Source organism: Arachis duranensis, chromosome 3, assembly GCF_000817695.3.
Source record: "Arachis duranensis cultivar V14167 chromosome 3, aradu.V14167.gnm2.J7QH, whole genome shotgun sequence".
NCBI lineage: Eukaryota > Viridiplantae > Streptophyta > Magnoliopsida > Fabales > Fabaceae > Arachis > Arachis duranensis.
Genome location: NC_029774.3, coordinates 128,358,303 through 128,378,035, shown reverse-complemented (window position 1 = coordinate 128,378,035; position 19,733 = coordinate 128,358,303). Strand labels below are relative to the sequence as shown.

Sequence of the window (19,733 nt, the reverse complement as noted above, 5' to 3'; positions counted from 1 at the left end):
TGAGGCGCGGCACAGTGAGGCGAGGCGCGGCGCAGCAAGGTGACGCGAGGCGAGGCACGGTGAGGGCTTCGACGAGCAAACAACGCAGAAGACCAACGCAGAACAGAGCAGCGTAGGGAGAAGGATGCGACAGACGGCCAACCACCACGGCTTTGAATGAAGATGACGGACCGACGGCTATGGATGAAGATGCCGAAACTTATGGATGAAGAAGACAGACCACCGGAGGAGAAGCGCACTTTACACGATTTTCAAAGAGAAAATTAGGGGCTGGCTAGGGTTTTGTTTTCCTTTGTGACCAAGGAGTTTTTGGGTATTTTGAAAAAAATAGAGTATGTACAATTGGAATATCTAACTCAAATAGAAGAATATTCGTTTTTTAAATAGAATATTCTGTTATCTTAAACGTTATCTTCATGGCAGGGACTTAATTGAAAAAAAATTAACGTATAGGGACCCAATTAAAAGGAAAAAATGTATAAGGACCTAATTGAAAATTTTACGAAACTATAGGGACCAACAGAATAATTAAACCTAATTTTTAAAAACATAAAAAAATTATAAATTTTAAATTCACAAACATTAAAATCTTTATAATTATAAATATGTAATAAACATAATCATAAACTAAGTGTTTTCAAACAAAATAATAAAATTCATATTGTCCAAAACGAAACAAACATTATTCAAAAATCAAAACATATAATTAAACATCTTTAAATTTATAATTAAATTAAACATAAAATATAATCTAAAATATAACTTAGAACATCTTTAATTATCAACTTCATCTTCTTGTATGACACAGAATTAATTGGGATATGACAAAATACACAAACCTGTCTCATTCCTAAAATTTATGATGTAAAAGATATGACAGAGGTTAGATCCATAAGCCTTTCCTCATAAGATTATTTCTAAAGTACTAGTCCATCGGTAACAGAAATTTATGACTTTGCTAATCAACCCTAATCAAAGTGCCATCATTAAGGGTAGATTGATTCAGGCAATGCCCTAGTTACTAATGAATGTATGCACTATCTAAAGACAAAGAAGAAGGACCTATCGACTGAAATGAATATTAAATTGGATATGAGTAAAGCTTGTTGAATAGCATTTTCTTTGATTCATTTTGGAGGATGGGATTTGAATCTAGGTGGATTAGTTGGACAAAGGAGGTGGTGACTACATTTCTTATTTTGTCGTTGTTGAAGGTCAACCTTTTGATTTTTTAAAACCAAATAGAGATATCCGTCAAAGAGATCCTCTATCTCCCTACCTTTTTCTTTTTTGTGGAGAAGGATTATCCTTTTTGCTAAACAAGGCAGAGCAAAATGGTTTATTCAGATCAACCGAAGATGTTATACTATTAATCATTTATTGTTTGTAGATGACTCAATCCTTTTTTACAAAGCGTCAAAAAATAATTGTGAAAATATTCTCAATCTTCTTCAATCATACGAAGAGTTCAATGACCCAAAAGTTAATTTGTATAAATCAACTTATTCTTTAGTAATAATATTTCTCTTGCTGCTCGATTACTATTGGCTCGGAAATTTGAAATTGCTTATATTGGTGCACATGATAAATATTTGGGTCTTTCATCTACAATCTAAAAATAAAAGAAGGCTACCTTTTGAGAAATTAAGGACAAGGTGAGGAAACGAGTTTAAGGGTGGAAAAAGAATTTTCTCTCCTCTACAGGCAGGCATGTTCTAATCAAAGCTATTGGGGAGGCTATCCTAATTTATTCATTATCATGTTTTCGTCTTCTTGACACTTTAATTAGGTAGATTCACATACTCTTCCAATTTTGGTGTGGTAAAAAAAGTACAGAGCAAAAAATGGCATGAGTTAGTTGGGATACTATGACAAGACCAAAATTAGAAGGTGGATTAGGTTTTAAGGATCTAGGGGCTCAGAATTTGGTGCTATTAGCAAAACAATATTGGAAAGTTGTCTCTCAACTACAATCACTTCTATCTAGACTCCTCAAAGGTCAATATTTTCGATACTACTCTATAATGAATGTAGAGATCAGAACAGTACCTTCGTGGGGTGGCATAGCATATTAGAAGGGCGTAAGGTTGTTGAAAAGGATCTGGTTTTGCGAGTTGATGATGAGTCCAGTATCCGAATCTTAAGCGATCATTGGCTTGCTCCTCCACATCCTTTTGTTGTCCCTCCATATAAAATTTTTAATCTGCAAAATCAACCCACTATTGATGGTCAAGGACTTAATACTTTCTAATAGTCTATGGAATCAAACTCTAATTAAAAGTATTTTTTTTAGGGGACTAGTCAGCATGTGCAAGGAACAACAATTGGGAGTGGAGAAGATAAAATTTATTGGTCCTTAATAAAAGTGGTTTGTATGAAGTAAGTACTGGGTACCATGTGGTTTATCGGTTCTCGCATCCTCTCATTGAATTTTGCCCAGAAATTATGAGATAATGACATTTGTGGCGAGGTGAAAGCTGAAAATTCCAACAAAGATTAAGATTTTTTTTCTTTGGAAGGACTTTCATGAAAAGCTTCCAGTACTACAAAAGTCTTATCATCGCATCCCATCGATTCAATCCACCTGCTGAAGATTCTTACAATTTCTAAAAACAATCAATCATTGTATCTTTCATTGTGAGAAATCAAAAAAGATCTGGTCAAAAATGGATTTACCGGATGCTAGAAGGGACACCGAAGACTCTGATTTTATATTGAGTGGAACTTGAGAATTGGATCTTACGTACCCGACCCAATAGCTCATCTCAAAGGATGATGATGGTGATTTTAAGCTGGTCCTTATGAAAAGCTAGAACAGGTTCATCTTTGATAATGTATCAACTAGTGTGAAAGAGATAATATCGACGTCTTTGAAGCTGCAGAAGGAGTTTCAACAAATCCCCAATTCCTAATTGATGAGCTCTTTACTTTTTTTTATTTCTCTTATTAGATTATTATATGATGTTACCTCTATAGTAAAGTATTGGAAGTCTCCCGTTTCTTTTTCTTGTCCCATATATGGACACCTATATGTTTCTTTTATTTCATGAATAGAATTATTTGACTTTGAAAAAAAATCTTCATCCTCTTATGGATCAATAGCATCATAAAAATTTGTTAAAAATGGCCGCCACAAAAAAACATTTGGCCCGCCGGAGAAGCCCATCCTGTTCCCGTCAAAGCCCGCTAAAGTCATGGATTAGGCTATGTAAGTTAGGCAGACTTTTTAAATTTAGCGGTCTCAAATTTTCAGGCCAACCCCTTTTTTGACGGTTACACAGGCTGACCCAACGAGTTTCGGCCTGTTTGCCACCATACTATTCCCTCCCCTTCTTTTTTCTGATCCCAATAAATTGATTACCCACGGTTTTTGAATTTAGGAGCATGTCACCACTTCATCTAAATCTTTGTCCAAATTTGTGCACAATACTAAAATAAGGATACAGAAGTATAAAATTATATTTAGCAGATGAGGCATACACAATTAAAGTTATAACTTATTTTTTATTTTTATTTTTATTTTTTATTAATTTTTTATAATGATATTTTTTATTATTATATTTTTTTAAGATTTTTTGAATAAAAAAATGAAATAAATTTGAATTTTATAATTTATTCTACTCTATCGTCAAATAAAATATAAAAATACTAATTTTTGTGTCTCTATTATTTGTGTCTCGTTCTTAATATCTTATCTTATTCTATTTTCAGAATTAGAGGCAGTGTTCTTTCCTTAGAAATATTTCTATTTTAGTGTAATTTTCTTTTGTTTTTTTGGTCCTCTAACCCTTTATAACATCTAGTATAATTTGACTACCTTTATCACCAAAACCAAAACAATCTTTAAATTTGTTATCATTTGTTATCAAATCCAAAAGCTTTTGGGCCTGATTTGCGAGAATGGTCCAAATGTACTCAGCTGTCCAGAGAAAAAACTCTAATAATGATTTTGTTAATAAATTGTTCACTTAGTTTAAGTTTTTTTTTATTTAAATATTTTTTTTATTAACTAGTATACATCATCATACAAAAATTTATTAATTTATATATTTAATAATATTTTAATAGACACAAAATATAAAAATTAAATTACAATATTTTTTTATGATTATAGCAGTAAAAATATAAAAAAAATTTGAACTCTTATCTTTGTTAATAGTACCAGCCAAAATAGAATAGCATTTACCAGAAGTTTGCAAGTGAATGCAAGGGAAATGTAATTTTATTTTTGAAAATACAACCTCTTGAAAATGTGTGAAACTAACAATGTATGAATCAATTTCACTGATGTTATTAATTTTTTCGTTCAAAATTTTTATTTCAGTATAAATTATTCGTTTCTTAAAAAAATTAGATTATATTTTTTCTGTTAGGTATAAAGTTTTATATTCTACTCAATAAAATGGTTAGAATAACAACAAAAAAAGAAACATTAAATCTAAAACCTTTTTATTGAAATTTAAATATTAAATACTTATTATTTTACTAATTTGACTAATTTTATATTTATTATTATTATTATTATAGATATTTGATTTATAAAAAATAATTAATACAATCATGATATTTTAAATCATTCAATATTTAAAAATTCTTTCCTAAAAATACTTAAAATAAAATCTCATTACCATTTGCTTAAAAATGAATGAAAGCAACATTGGTGTCAGAAATCCTTGAACATTTGTGATTTGATAAATAAATCTCATTTTTTTGAATTTTCACTTGTAATTTCTGTATAAATGGGTCCATAAATTATAAATCAAATGGTATAATTTTTTTCATACCCAAAAGTTATGAGTTCGAATTTTCCTGTTTTTGAAAAAAAATTATGCATAAATAGTATTATTAGCAAAAATAAGAGTTTAAATTTTTTCACTAAAAACATTGTAAATTCGGTACTTTATGGTCGATTAAGTATAATCTTAGTGGAAAGAAAATGCATAAGTTAAAACTAATCAAAATGTAAATAACAAATAGAAAAGAGATTAATTGTTAATAGAGATGAATGTGAAGGATATTACTTGACTATCAAAATACAGTAAGAATGTTGGTGGATAAATTTAGAGAACAAAAACATGGATAAGAGATTAACAACCATCCACGCATGTTTCTTCTGTATAAACAAGAGAGTCAAAAATTTTTAAATAGACTTTCATATGTCAGATTACACTAAATCTCTTTATGATTGGCATAAAGGAATGTTATAGAGTACTAGTATATGTGAGGGTGTAAACTCTGAAATCATTTTATTTTCATTATTTATTTATGTATTTTTTTCAATTTATTTTTATTCTTTATTTAATGTTCTTTTATCTAAGTTTGTTAATTAATTTGCATTCTTATATATCTTAAAATATTTTAGTGGCATTCTCTAAAAGTTCTTTTAGTTTAACGCTAATTTATAGAATTTCATTGTTATTTGTTCAAGACTCTTATTACTTTATTGCTTGCAAAATTATTTTCAATGCGATAATTTTCGAGTAAAACTTATTTTTATAGAAAAATTGTATCTACTTTTTAAATTGAGATTCTTGATACAAATTTAATCAACACTATATCGACGTTAAATAAAAATTAAGCAAAATAACTTGTAAATAGGAGATTTCTTATTTAAATTAAAAAAAACCTTAGTTTTTGGTTATTTCAGGTCACAATTTCAAATTATGGTAAAGCAATTAAATTTTTAGTGGGTGAAAATTTTCGTGCAAAAATTTCATGCTAATCCAATTAAAACATAGTTTAATGGTTAAATAATATTTAATCTCTATCACGAGAAATGAATTTGAATTCTTTAAAATTGAATCTTTGAATCATCAGGTCTATAAATTATAAGGTAAATTGCAAGTGACATAGACATTTATTATGACAGAAAATTGTGTTGTGTTTTTTGGCATAGGATTTGATAATTTTAAAATGCAATTAAAATTAAATAAAAATTATTTAACAGTTATTAAAAAATTTTAAAAATATATTTTATTATGGGATCATTTAATAATCCAAATATTCTTAAACCATTTAATCCTGTACTGACTTTCTTTATTTAAGTTTGAATCCAGAAAATACAAAATAGAATAACCTGTTAAGTTTGTCAAACAATAATTTAACCTTAGGTGAGTCTCATCTTTGAGCTTGGTATTGCTATTCTTGACTTGCCTTTCAGAAGTCACTTATTTTTTTTATTTTTTTTGAAATTATAGTAGCTATATTTAATAAAATAAAAAATANTTAATATATAAAATTATTTTATTTTTTTCTTAAATTTATTTTATAAAACTAACCTTAAAAACTATTCATATCTAACTTTTAAAAACTAAAGTACAAGCTACAAACACAATAACTCTTTTATTTATGAAAAAGAAAATGTTAATATATACTCATGGTACTACTAGAATTTGAGAAGGGAATTTGAATCAAGTTAAATTTAGAAATGCGGTTCTTTTACTTTATTTTTTGCAAAAGTTGATTATACAAGAGAATTTTTTTTGTCTTTAAAACTAGAAATAAACAGAGAAGAGAAGAAGAGAATGAGGTTAGTATATATCCTCGTTCGGTTTTTTAGTGCCATAAAATCTACATCCAGTTTCCATCATAACCATGGTGAAATTTTCACTAAAATCAAACTGATTACATATACCAATACCAATGAATTACAACCTAATGCATCTAGTATCAACCACTAACTTCTACTCAAGCCTAACCACCATCAAGTACGGTCTCAACTTGGTAAGGAAAACTAAACCTTAGTTCAACTAAAATAATTACATAGAAAATTCTTTTGGCTTTTCTATGCTTCTTCTCTCTTGCCTATTTTCTCTCATGGCTTTTTCAATTTTTTGCTCACCAGGAATAGTCTTTTTCTCAATTACAGAAAGATAATATTAGATAGCCATAAGAAAATATTTCAGCTCAAGTGTATAAGATGATACTCAAGTATTACTATATTTTTTCTTATTTTCAAATGTTGATGTGAGACTAGCTTTATAGTATGAGTCTCTCCCTTCAAATTGTTTCATTGTCTCTTCATTTTTCTTGCTCATTCTGTCCGTTGCTGCTGTTTTCCTTGGCATGCAGTTCTTTTTCATTTTGGTCCACTAACTCTGCTGTTTGAGGAGCTGCTCCACCGCCTCTGCTCTTTTGAATTTGTTCCACTGTTTTTCTGCTATTCTTTGCATGTTGTATTTGCTCTCCCAACTTCTAAATTTCTTTGATCTTTTGCTATCTTTATGTCCTTGATAGTGTCCTAGTTGTCCCTCATTCTCTACGATGATGCCAAATGTCCTTCTTGCTCTTTCTTTTTTCTTTTGGCAAATAGCATAACCTTCTTTCTTTATGTTTTTGGTTCTAATTTGTCTTCATAGGTATTTGGGCTGAAGCCTCAATTTGGTGTATTGGTGATTTGTTGAAACAACATAAATTTGGACTGAGAGATAAAGTACTAGACTTGTACCACTAACACACCCATTAAACCAAGTTTGGACTTTTAATCTAATAAATATTTGTCATCATATATGTGCCAATAATCACTTCTAACTCAACATTTTTTTCATTAATGACAGACATGATAAAAGAGGATAAAATAAATTTAAAATTTAATTTAAATGAGTTGAGAATACTTCTCTTTGATGATCATCCGAATTGTATGTGAATGAGTAGTGTTCCCCTCCATGTCAACATTGCTCTCCCTTTAATCATGACTTCCCCTCAGAATGGAGAATACTCAAAACAGTCAATAACTAGTGACATAGCAATGTAGCATAACAACAATATTACAAAGCAAATATTTAATGGATGTAGCAAGAAAATGAACTCATGAACACATAAGACAAAATATGTATTAAACATTTAAAGCCTTAGTCTCTTTTTATTTTTCTCTCCCTTTTGTCATCAAGGAGGAAAAACAAAGAACCTGCAAAAGAGTGTTAGAGTCACAGCAATAGCAGTCATAAATGGTAGTCAATGCAAAGTATTAAGGTGCATGTAGTCATCCAATATAAGCAAAATGAAGAAAGCCCAACAAGTCTCTAAACGAAGTTAGAGATAGTTTGAAATGGCTAGATCAGATATGAGATAATCTAGGCATCAGAGTTAGAGTCATCTGAGGCATCATCATCCTCACTGTCAGTAGTGTTGGAACCAACCTCAACATAATTTCTGAGAATGTGAATGTAGCCTTTGGTCTTTTTGAGTGTCGTTTCTTCCATCCCGTCAGCTCTTTTTCTTTCATCCCCAAAGCTAATGAGAAGATCAGTTAGATTCACAAACTCTTGAAGCACATCCTTCATGATACTAGTTAAGATTCGGATTTTGGCAGAGTCTGATTTTGGAACCAGGGGAACATTGCTCTATTTTGGATCTTCAGTCTCCTCATCAGCGCTTCGACGCTTGCTTGCTATTCTTTTTACTGCACCACCCTCTTTTATGTAAGAATTAAACTCTCTAGAAATTTTAGTCCCAAAATAAACATTATAATATTAAAAAATTTTAGTGAGCAGTATGGTATAAGGTAAAGTATTTTTCGAACGAACACATTCATGCATGTGCCTTAACAAAAGATAAGCAAATGAAATAGAAATTTTAGATAGAAGAGCAAACATAACCAGTGTATCGTAGAATGAAACACGTTGAAAAGAGGCAGAATAATGTGATTCACAATTCTGTGCAACTGAGCACGAAATGGACCAAGTGACTTGTCTTCAAGAAGAGGAATATTGACACAGACAGCCCCTAGGGCTTCAAAATAGGACACATTGATTGCCTTTTCCTGGTAATCTAGGACTTTGAAGTAAATGAAGCAATCCTTTTTTCTTTGTTGGACATGTTACTATAGAACCGTCTCATAAGATCAGGGTAGACATTTTCACGAATAAAGAGGATGGGAATCCATCTTTGAAAAGCAAATATAGACATAAAGTTTAGACCATTTTGACGAAGATCATCAAGATTGACAAGTTTAGGAGGACAGATAAATCGATCAATAATGTCTTTGCAGAAAAATATGTGGTTTATGAAGGAGTTGTAATGACGGAAATCATAGGAAACTTTTGGAAAATCATCATAAAAAGATTTGTAGGCAATGAGATTTGGAAACTTTGGTTCAGAAACAGGAAGAAGTTGAAAATCATTGATTGTACCGTGACTAGGGTGAGTAGGAGAGGGATGGAGCTCTTCTTCTTCCTTGCTAATGGGCCGTTTGCCACGAGAGAAACTTGGCTGAGATGAAGTTGGTCTAGAAGCCACTCTAGGGTGACGAGCAGTGGTTTTGGTGCAAGCCATTCCTTTAGGATCACTGTTAGGAGGAAAAGATGAAAGAGAGTTGTTTGGAGAGGGGGATGAACATGAGTTGATGAAAATGGTAGTGGAGAGAGCAGAATGAAAAGTTTGAGCACCACTATGAGTACCTTTACGAACGACTCTCTTCTTGCGAGCCATTCTTATAGATCACTGGTCAGTTGCAGAAAGAGAAGAGTGGGGAGTATGAATGGAGAGAGGTATGAGTGAAACGGTGCATGTAGTGGTGCATTAATATAGGCCTAGAATAGTACAAAGGTCTCAGCTTAAAAATATTGAAAATTTTGAAAAGAATTGATTTTTACAGCTGTAACCAAATGAACCATATTTTAGAAAATGCATTTAAAAAAATAATAATGAAAGCAAGTGCTTTTTTTTAATACAAGTCCAAAGTAGGCCCAATAAAATCAAATACATATGGCTTATTCAAGAATAGAGAAACAAACACAAGTAGTCCGCAAAATCTGATATGTTCACAAGGGTTCCAAGTAGTGACAACTTAAATAACGAAGTCCACTCATCATCTGCCTAAAATTATCTCATATCGACCTGTGAGATAAAACACTCAACCAGATCATCAGAAAGGTCAAGAGAAATTTGATGAATCAATAATATCTAATACAGTGTGTAATTTGTAGAATCTCTCTTCAATCAATAGTTTAGAAAAAATATCGGCTAGTTGATGTTCTGATTTAACAAATTGAATGTTTAAATTTCTATTTTGCACATGTTCTCTTATAGAGTGAAATTTAACTTCAGTGTGCTTTGTTCTAGAGTGAAGAACATAATTTTTTGAAAGATTTATAGCACTCATATTGTCACAAAATAATGGAATATTAGAAGCATTCAACTTGTAATCAGCCAACTGAGTTTTTAACAACAATAATTGAGAGCAACATGAAGAGGCTGCAATGTACTTAGCTTCGACAATGGACAAAGCAATGGTTGCTTGCTTATTGCTTGACCATACATTAAGAGATTTTTCAAGAAAGTAACAAATGCCATTAGTGCTTCTTCTATCAATTTTATTTCCAACAAAATATGCATCACAATAACCCACTAATTAAAAGGAATCAGTTTTGCGATATCATAAACCATAATTAGTGGTACCAAGTATATATTAGATGATTCTTTTCACTGCTAAGAGATGAGATTCCTAAGGCTTTGATTGGAATCTTGAGCGTTGGAATCTTGAGCACACACCAACACTTTGAATGATATCAGGACTTGAGAAAGTAAGATACATTAAGGAATCAATCATTCCTCTATATCTTGTTTCATCTACATCTCTAGCATGTTCATCTTTGTTTAGCTTGAAGTTTGGATGCATAGGAGTTTCCATAGGTTTAGCACAGTCCAGTCCAGACTTCTTGACAAGTTCTTTGGCATACTTTTTTTTGATGAACAAAGATGTCCTCTGCAGTTTGCTTAATTTGCAACCCTAGAAAGAAAATGAGTTCTCCCATCATGTTCATGTCAAATTCACTAGTCATAAACTTAGCAAAATCTGCACATAAATCTTCGTTAGCAGAACTAAAAATGATATCATCGACATACACTTGCATAAGAATAAAATGATCATTGGAATTTCTAATAAATAGTGTGGTATCAGTGGCTCTTCTTTAAAAAGTATTTTTCAATAAAAATGAGCTAAGCCTCTCATACCAAGCTCTAGGAGCTTGTCTCAAACCTTACAAGACTTTAGTTAGTTTGAAAATATAATTTAAAAAGTTTTTATTTTCAAATTCAGGAGGTTGAGCCACATAGACCTCTCTATCTATTATTCCATTTAGAAATGTACACTTTACGTCCATTTGGAATAGTTTGAAGCCACAATGAGCTGCATAGGTTAAGAGCAATCTGATAGCCTCCATTCGAACTACAGGTGCAAATGATTCATCAAAATCAATACCCTCCCCTTGATTATAACCTTGAGCAACTAATCTTGTTTTATTTTGGACAATGATTTTATCTTCACCCAATTTATTTCTGAAGATCCATTTTGTACCCGTGACTTTCTTTCCATTCGAATCAGGCACAAGGGTCTAGACTTTATTCTTTTTAAATTAGTGTAATTTCTCCTCCATAGCCAAAATCCAAGATGGATCTACAAGATCTTCTTGGATATTTTGAGGTTTAATTTTAAGATGAGAGCTATATTATTTGATTTGGCTCTTTTTAAGGATGATCTTATTGTCATATTTTTTGAGAGATCACCAATTATGAATTTCTCTGATAGTTTTTCAGAAATTTTCATTCTCTTTACCTTTTGCAAATTTTCATTCTCTTGACCTTTTTTAGCTATATATGACAGGAGATAATTGCAAATTTTCTCTTGCAGAATTGTCATTCTCAGTGCTTTTAGGTGCTGCTTCTTGTGAGTTTGAGTTTGAATGTTCTAACTCAGCAGTCTTGGTCACTTCAATTTCAATTTCTGGACTTTCATCAATGCAAACACTAGGAATAATGTTAGATTCATAGAATGTGACATGTATAGTCTCCTCAACAGTTTTAGAGTTCTTGTTATAGATTCTATAGGCCTTGTTATTTGTGAAATAACTAAGAAAAATACCTTCATGTGTTTTACGATCAAATTTTTCTATTTTTTTTATGTTCAGTATAAAACACTTGCAACCAAACACACGAAAATACTTGAGATTAGGAGAGTGTCATTTCCAAAGTTTATAGGGTGTTCTCTTTAAAAACTTTCTTATGAGAGTTTGCTTTAAAACGTAACAAGCTATATTTACAACTTCAGCCCATAAGAATTTGGGAACATCACATTCACACAACATAGCTATAGCTATTTCTTGTAAACTTGTATTTCTCCTTTCCATAATCCTATTTTGTTATGGTAGTTTATGACAAGAGAAGTTGTGTGATATGCCTTATTTATCACAAAAAGATTCAAAATGTCAATTTTCAAACTCTTTACCATGATCACTTTTAATTAAACTAATTTTTAGATCTATTTTATTTTGAATTTTTTTTACTGAATTTTTCAAAAACATAAAATATTTCATGCTTATGAGTTAGGAAGAACACCCAACCAAACCTAGTATAATCATCCAAAATAACTATTCCATAGCCTTTTCCTTCAAGACCGAGTCCTAGTTAGTCTAAATAGGTCAAGATGCAACAATTTCAATTATTTCTTAGTAAAGACATCTTCTTTGGATTTGAAAGAAGTTTTTGTTTATTTACCCATTTGACAAACATTACATGTGATATTTTTATCAAACTAATGTTAAGAAGACCTCTTACAAAGCATCTTTTAACAAGCTTAATGATTTGGAACATGTTAGCATGTCCTAATCTCTTATGCCACATCTATTTTTCATAGTGGCATTGTTCAAATGTGTTTGGTCTGATACCACTACCAGTAGAGGCATCAAACAAGACCATTTGGAGCTTACCAACGTTAATTTCTCTCGTCCGATACACACTGGTGTTCGAGAAGAAGATGAACCATACATATTAGCCTCAGAAGCTCAGCTTGTATACTATGTAGATGATGAAATAGTTAAGGAATTGAGTGTTGTGGTTCTTGTGAAATCACGAGATTTGTATGATATGGGAGAAGAGAACGAAGAAGCTGAAGTTGATTTTTCTCCATAGCTAGGGTTGAACATTTAGCGGAAGGTGACATGGAGATTTACAGTTAACAAGGGAGGATGATATATAAGACCCCATAGAAAATGTTTCAGATAATATCGATGATGTTGCGTAATGCTTATTTGAAGAATTTTAACGTAATTTAAAAAGGATCTTTGTGTCATGAAATAAGTTAAATAAATTCAACGTTGTACATTGTTTTCTTTAGTTACAAAAAACTTGGTGTATATTTGATTTGTAGTTAAGTATTTATTGTATTGTGAATTTTCATGAGTAAAAGCAGATTTTTCGTTTCTTTCAACGGGTTTTTTCATCAAAAGTTAGTTTATGTTAAATCTTTAATGTTGTTTCAGTTGTTGTTGTTCTTAATATTGCAGTTTTGATAATCTTGATATCTAATATTCAATATCAATTCCAATAGTGTTACGTTTTAAAAATATTAGCGAACATAACATGACAGTAAAATAGGACAAATAAAAACTGAGGACTTTTCATCATCCTGTACAAGTACAACATTCTCTACAGAGCTTCTGTGTAAGAAATTTGCACAAACTACCAACAAAGGAAATGGTAATTGTCGATAATTTATGTTTAGTTTTAAAATTATCTTAGCATATTGTTGTCCGTATTTTTCTAAGTCAGTATCTAATGACTTGAGAGTTCTCAGTTTCTTCTGGGTATACTTTTTTTTGTTGTATGCATGTTGATATTTTCAGTATTACCTGAATATTCTGGAGAAATAGTCCCTGACAGTCTAGATGGGGAAGAGTCTGATTCAGAAGACAATTTAGATGATATCTCCTCTGTTTGAATTGACAGATCGAAGCAGTTTGATCTTAATAAGCTTCCGGACGAAGACAATGACACTTTAGAAGATCAACAAAGAGAAGATGATATACATGTTAAGAAAAGGTGCCTTAATCTAAACAAAAAGTCATGGTATAGAGATAGAATATCAAATCCTGTAAAACGTGAAGCCCATAAATTCTTGACAGAGTATTTTTCGCCAGGTCAATACGATGTTGAAGAGAAATTTTGATCTTTTATTATAAGGATTACGTTGATTCCTTAATTTAATGATTTGGGTCGCAATTTTACATGTTTATGTATTTTTAGAGTTTCTTGATTTAGGTTTAGTAAGGCATAACTTCAAAGAGGAGTAACTTTGATTTATGCTCGCTAGAACTTTATTTGAACATTATAAATTCAGAATATAACTTTGATTTATGCAGTCCCAACTCCTAACCGCCGCTATATGCATCGCAGGTGGTCATTTTGCGGCGGTTTTATAAAATAACGCCGCTATCTGCCGGAATTATTGTAGTGTGAGAATCATGATAATAATTTTCTTCATCTTTCGAATAAGAATCATTTTCCAAATCTTTCCTTGTTGTCATCATCACTTTCTTCTTATCCTTCCTTAACTTCTAAATCTCCCATATCAATCTCATAGTCCTAACAGCTCAAAATCACAGAATCAAAATTATTAATAAATTAAATCACAAAATCAACTCAAAATTAGCAACTCAGATTAACAAAATAAGTAAACAAACCCAATAACTCAGACTCAGTATTATTAACAGAATTTCAAAACAAGCAAAATAAGTACAGAAAATCAAAAATCAATTCAGAATCACAAAATAACTGAATTTGAACTAAGCAAAACAAGCAAATTTGAACCCAGCAACTCAGAAGCACATAATCAGAGTTATTAACAAGAAGTTAACTTAACCCTAAACAAATCCAGCAACTCAGAAGCATAGAATCAGAGTTATTAACAAGAAATTATCAAAATCTTAAACAAATCCAGCAACTCAAAAGCACATAAATCATAATTAACAAAATCAAACCCTAACTATTTCATAATTATAAGCCCTATATATCTAGTTGCTTCAGATACATAGAAGAAGAGAAAATCAAACCAGAAGTCAAGTGATGGGAAGGAGGAAGGGCACTAGAAGAGGGGCAAGTGGGCAACCGGTGGCTGCTGCAGCGTCGATGAGCAGCAAAGAGATGGCGGAGCAGTGGAATGCAACGACTGAGAGGGGAGAACGGAGAGGGGAAGAATGTCGCGCCTGAAGAGAGAGAACGACGCGGTGAAGCTGTGACGGTGAGTCGGTGACGGCGCAGGAGTGGCGGCTGGCGAGTGGCGACTGGTGAGGGGGTATAGAGTATGGACGTATGGTGATGGGAGTTTTGAACAAAGTGGAGAGTTGGGACTTAGGGAGTGGAGACGGCATAATAACAAAGAATTGAAGTAGTAGAAGAGGAGTAAACACATTGAATAAGGTAGGGTTCGAGTTTTTATTATGTGAAATTACTAAAAAATCCCTTATGTTAGAAATAAAGTAAGGGTACTTAAGTAAATTCAAGAATTTGGGAAATTATCGGGAATGGGGCGGGAATTCCCGCACTTGTCTCAAAAAAATTTTACTCCCCATCTTCATCCCCACGAAAAAATTTTTCCACCATCGAGTCTCTATTCGGGACAGTTTCTGTGAAAATTCCCGTGCCTCGAAAAATTTTGACACCCCTAGTTCCACCACCTCTGCTCTTTTAAATTTGTTCTACTATTTCTCTGCTGTTCTTTGCATGTTGTATTTGTTATCCCAACTTTTGAATTTATTTGATCCTTTGCTGCCTTTGTGTTCTTAATAGTGTTCAAACTATTCTTCATTCTTCACAATGATACCAAATGTTCCTTTTTTTTTTCTTTCTTTTGGCAAATAGCAAAACTTTCTTTCTTTATGTTTTTTGTTCTGATTTGTCTTCATAAACATTTGGACTGAAACCTCAATTTAATGTATTGGTAATTTGCTAAAACAACATAAATTTAAACTGAAAGATAAAATATTAAACCTGCACTACTAACACACATTAAATTAAATTTAAACTTTTAACTCAATAAATATTTATCATCATATATTTACCAATAATCACTTCTAACTCAGCATATATTTTTTGAAAAGTATATAAAATTTCCTATATCCGATTTACCAAACTCCAAAGAGGCATATACAGCAATCAAGTGATCTACAATGATTGTTTATTATTAACCCTGACATCTTGAGCTTTAATTTAATGGCAAACCCGTTGTAAATAAATAATTAAATATGATTATGGCAATTGCATCCAACCGCAAACATACATGATCACATGTAAACCTATATTTTTTTTTTCTTAAGTGAAAGATAATTTGGAATCATTACCCTACTTAAGCAAATTTTTTAACCGCGAGCCAATGGCAGCGAGTATTGACTATTGAATGATGTGAACATACTAAAAGGTAGCGAGAGGCCAATGGCAAATGGGCACGTAAGCATGAAAGTGTCCATTTTCCAAATTAAAAAAAATTAATAGCCATAAAAAATGTATTATTTTTTACATCACTTAATCTAATAATTTAATAATATATTTTAAGTAAAGTTTGATTGATATTTATGTCTCATTGAAATATAGACATAATGATACATATCTGTTGTTTAATTTAATAAAACACAGATTTTTAAAAAATACAAAAAGATATGAATGGATACGGAGATAATAAATTTATGTATTTCTAATTTAATGAGACACTAAAACATAATTTAGGAGACACTAATTTATTTTTTAATTTCTAAAATTTGTTCTCTTATCTCTTTAAACCTTTATTTTTTATCTTCCTCTTTCAAATTCTACAACCACCTCTTCCATTTTCACTTGTCACAATCCTCATTTTTCTGCCTTCCTCAACTCTCACCAATAGAAACTCAATTGTCGTCTCTTCCTCTCTCTCTAACGTAGCGTCCGATTTATCGTTTATCGTCGCATTACTCTACCTATTTATGGACGCACATTCCTCTGCATTCTGCTTCATCGTCGTTGTCGAGGTTGCCTCACCACACTCCCCTTCTTCCAAATCTATTTTGTCTCTCCTCCACACCTTTCATATCCAAGATCCACCTTCTAAATGTCTTTCCGTCTTTATTTGTCGTCGTTCTCTTTTCTACTATCTTCTTCTTCTAGGTTTTTGCTTCTTCTTTGCAATCATCTTCTTCTTTCTCTCCTCTTTTGGGCTCTGATTTTCTGTGTTTTTTTTAAATTGCACATTTAGTTTTTATTTATGTGAATTTTGATTAATCTTTGATAAATTTTGGGTTTTAATTTTTTATTTTAAAAAAAATTGTATATTTAATATTTGAATGATAATTTAAAATGATATTGAACGAAACAAAAAATATTAGAAGAAATAAAAATTTAGTGGTGATGACATATAGTATTTGGAGTGATAGGTGTATAGTGGTGATGGTTGAATTTGTGATTGAATGAAAGATAATTCAATATTTTTTAAATATTTGTGTGCCTTGTTCATTATTTTTATCTAATACAATACAAAAACACAAATATTTTATATCTATGTCTTTAATGTTTGTATTTTTGTATTTATATCTTATCCTATATATCAATCAAACAGAACTTTATTTCATACTTTTAAATATTGGATGTTAACGAATAAATAAAAATAATAAATTCTAATAGTTATATTTCTGTTTAAAAAATGGTGGGGGACATGTGGAAGAACACCATTGGACCTTGTTTGGAGAAGAGGGCAAGCATGTATTATGGCAGGCAGGCTCTTCCCACATTGCTAAAGACGGATCCATGATCCATCCACGAGACAGTATCAAGGACTAGTAATCATTCAAGTGTAACTGTATAAGTAAATAATAATAATAATAATAATAATAATAATACCATCCAAAGAAAGGATTGCGTCTTGGCCCCTCCCAGTTTCGTAATCTTAATTAATTATAACATTACATAAGTGTGATCATGACCTTGCATCCTGTAGCTTTCTCCTTTCATAGCTAACAATTCTTATTTTCGATTTGGTTTTATTTCCACCTCCTCACTAGTCACTAGGTTTGTTCCTTTAGAATTTCCCATATAGGCATATACATAGATAGATAGATAGAAGGGTGAAAGTGAAAGCAGGTGGAGAGGTTAATTAACAAGATAGATATATGGCTGATGCATTTGATGAGGAGTGTGATTATCTGTTCAAAGCTGTTCTGATTGGGGACTCAGGGGTTGGGAAATCAAATCTGCTATCAAGGTTTGCAAAAGATGAATTCCGGTTTGATTCAAAGCCCACTATAGGAGTCGAATTTGCTTACCGCAACATCAAAATTGCAGACAAACTCATCAAAGCACAGATATGGGACACTGCCGGCCAAGAACGGTAACATGTTTTCCTTCCTTATTTGTTAGTATTCTAATGTCGAACGAAATGCATAAGCCCTGTTTTGAGTTTATATAGATCAGTATTAAGCTGCAACAATATATCTCTCTGTTTCAATACACCATCAAATTAAGGGAACATCTATACAACTTGGATTTCATCAATCATCAGTAGTAGCTGGTGTTTCCTGTTATTTACTGATCTAATGGACTTAGAGAAGAATAACAGGTTTAGAGAAAAACAAAAATAAATTAAGCATTTCTAACCGTGTATTATTGTTCGTCCGTGACTAGCACAAGTAATTGTTATTTAAGTTTTTTAAGGGTTATAGACTTATAGTATAGTTTAGGTTGGATTTCTTCTATTAAAGATGCACTCAGACAAAATAAGAAATTAATCATTAACTTCCGACCCGTGGGTATCCGTAAATTTGTGCTTAGTCATTTGAAGAGGCTAGCTGCCAAATGCCAGTTGAGTACATAATAGCTTGCATTATAGAAAGAAATTACAAGGAAATTAAAGTAAAAGTAAGAGTAAATTTTCAATAAATTTTAGATTCGATATTTTAATTATTAAATTAATTTTATTCGTTGGGAGTTTCTGAATTTTTTTATTTGCGCATTGACAAATATATTTTTTTAAATTTATTAACAATAATTAAGTTCAAAAAATTATTATTATAATAACACGAATTAATCACTTAAAACGAAAAAAAAAATTACTATGTAATTCTCATAAACTTCCACAAACCAATTTAATTGTTTATTTTAAAAAAAATTTCCCTTTTAAAGTTTTAAAACGAATATTTTAAACCCTACTGCAATATTCACGAAAACGAATGCTGCATAGTGCATAGCTTTCAACAATCGAAGAGGCGTTTTTCCTCATCGTAATTTACTAATTTCATCCACCCTCCTTTAATTTTCATGTTTTTACTTTGGTTATTTCCAACTTAAAAAGAGAAATATCTTTTGATTGAAGAACTCACAGTCCACGTTTCATATTTCATATTTCATAATTCATATTTTACGTTTCACTAGCTAGGATGACCCTTTTTTTTATTCCCTAAAACAAAAATTACATACATAAATTTTGTGTATATTTTTTTTTGTTATTATGATAAATAATAAAAAAATAATATTTTACACTAAAAGAAATTTAATAATATTCTGAAGAATAATGCAAATGAATCTTTCTTTTTCTTTGTCATCCCATTCCGTAAATAAAGAGTTTCACTATTTTTCTATAGAAAAATATTTAATTAAAAAAATAATTAAAATTAATCAAAATTTACTTTATTTAATATATATTAATTATTGTCAATTAATTATAATAATTAATAAATATTAAATAAGATAAATTTTAACTCTTTTTTTTTTGTCTTTCTAACATTATATGCGCAAAATCTCCCAATTTACCCTTCTTTCACTTGCAGCATCTTCGTAAGGAGAAAGCAAAACTCTCTCCTCCACCCTATTGTCTTCTTCATCTCAAATAAGCTAAGCAATCTGCTTATAGAAGAGTTAAAACGACCGCATCATGATCATAAATTGATGGGATTGACATGCATATATAATTGAACTCAAGAGTGGCGGTCACTCTACTCTCA

At 31.2% G+C, this 19,733-nt stretch overlaps 1 protein-coding gene across 1 annotated transcript in view; it reads left to right on the top strand.

The window, feature by feature from the left end:
• The first annotated feature begins 17,717 nt into the window (after positions 1 to 17,717).
• Positions 17,718 to 19,733, top strand: part of LOC107481887 (ras-related protein RABA6a) — a 3,336-nt gene continuing 1,320 nt past the window's right edge. The window contains exon 1 of the mRNA XM_016102237.3: positions 17,718 to 18,124. Coding sequence (XP_015957723.1) covers positions 17,907 to 18,124 — 218 coding nt within the window. The 5' untranslated portion in view covers positions 17,718 to 17,906. The remainder of the gene's footprint in view (positions 18,125 to 19,733) is intronic.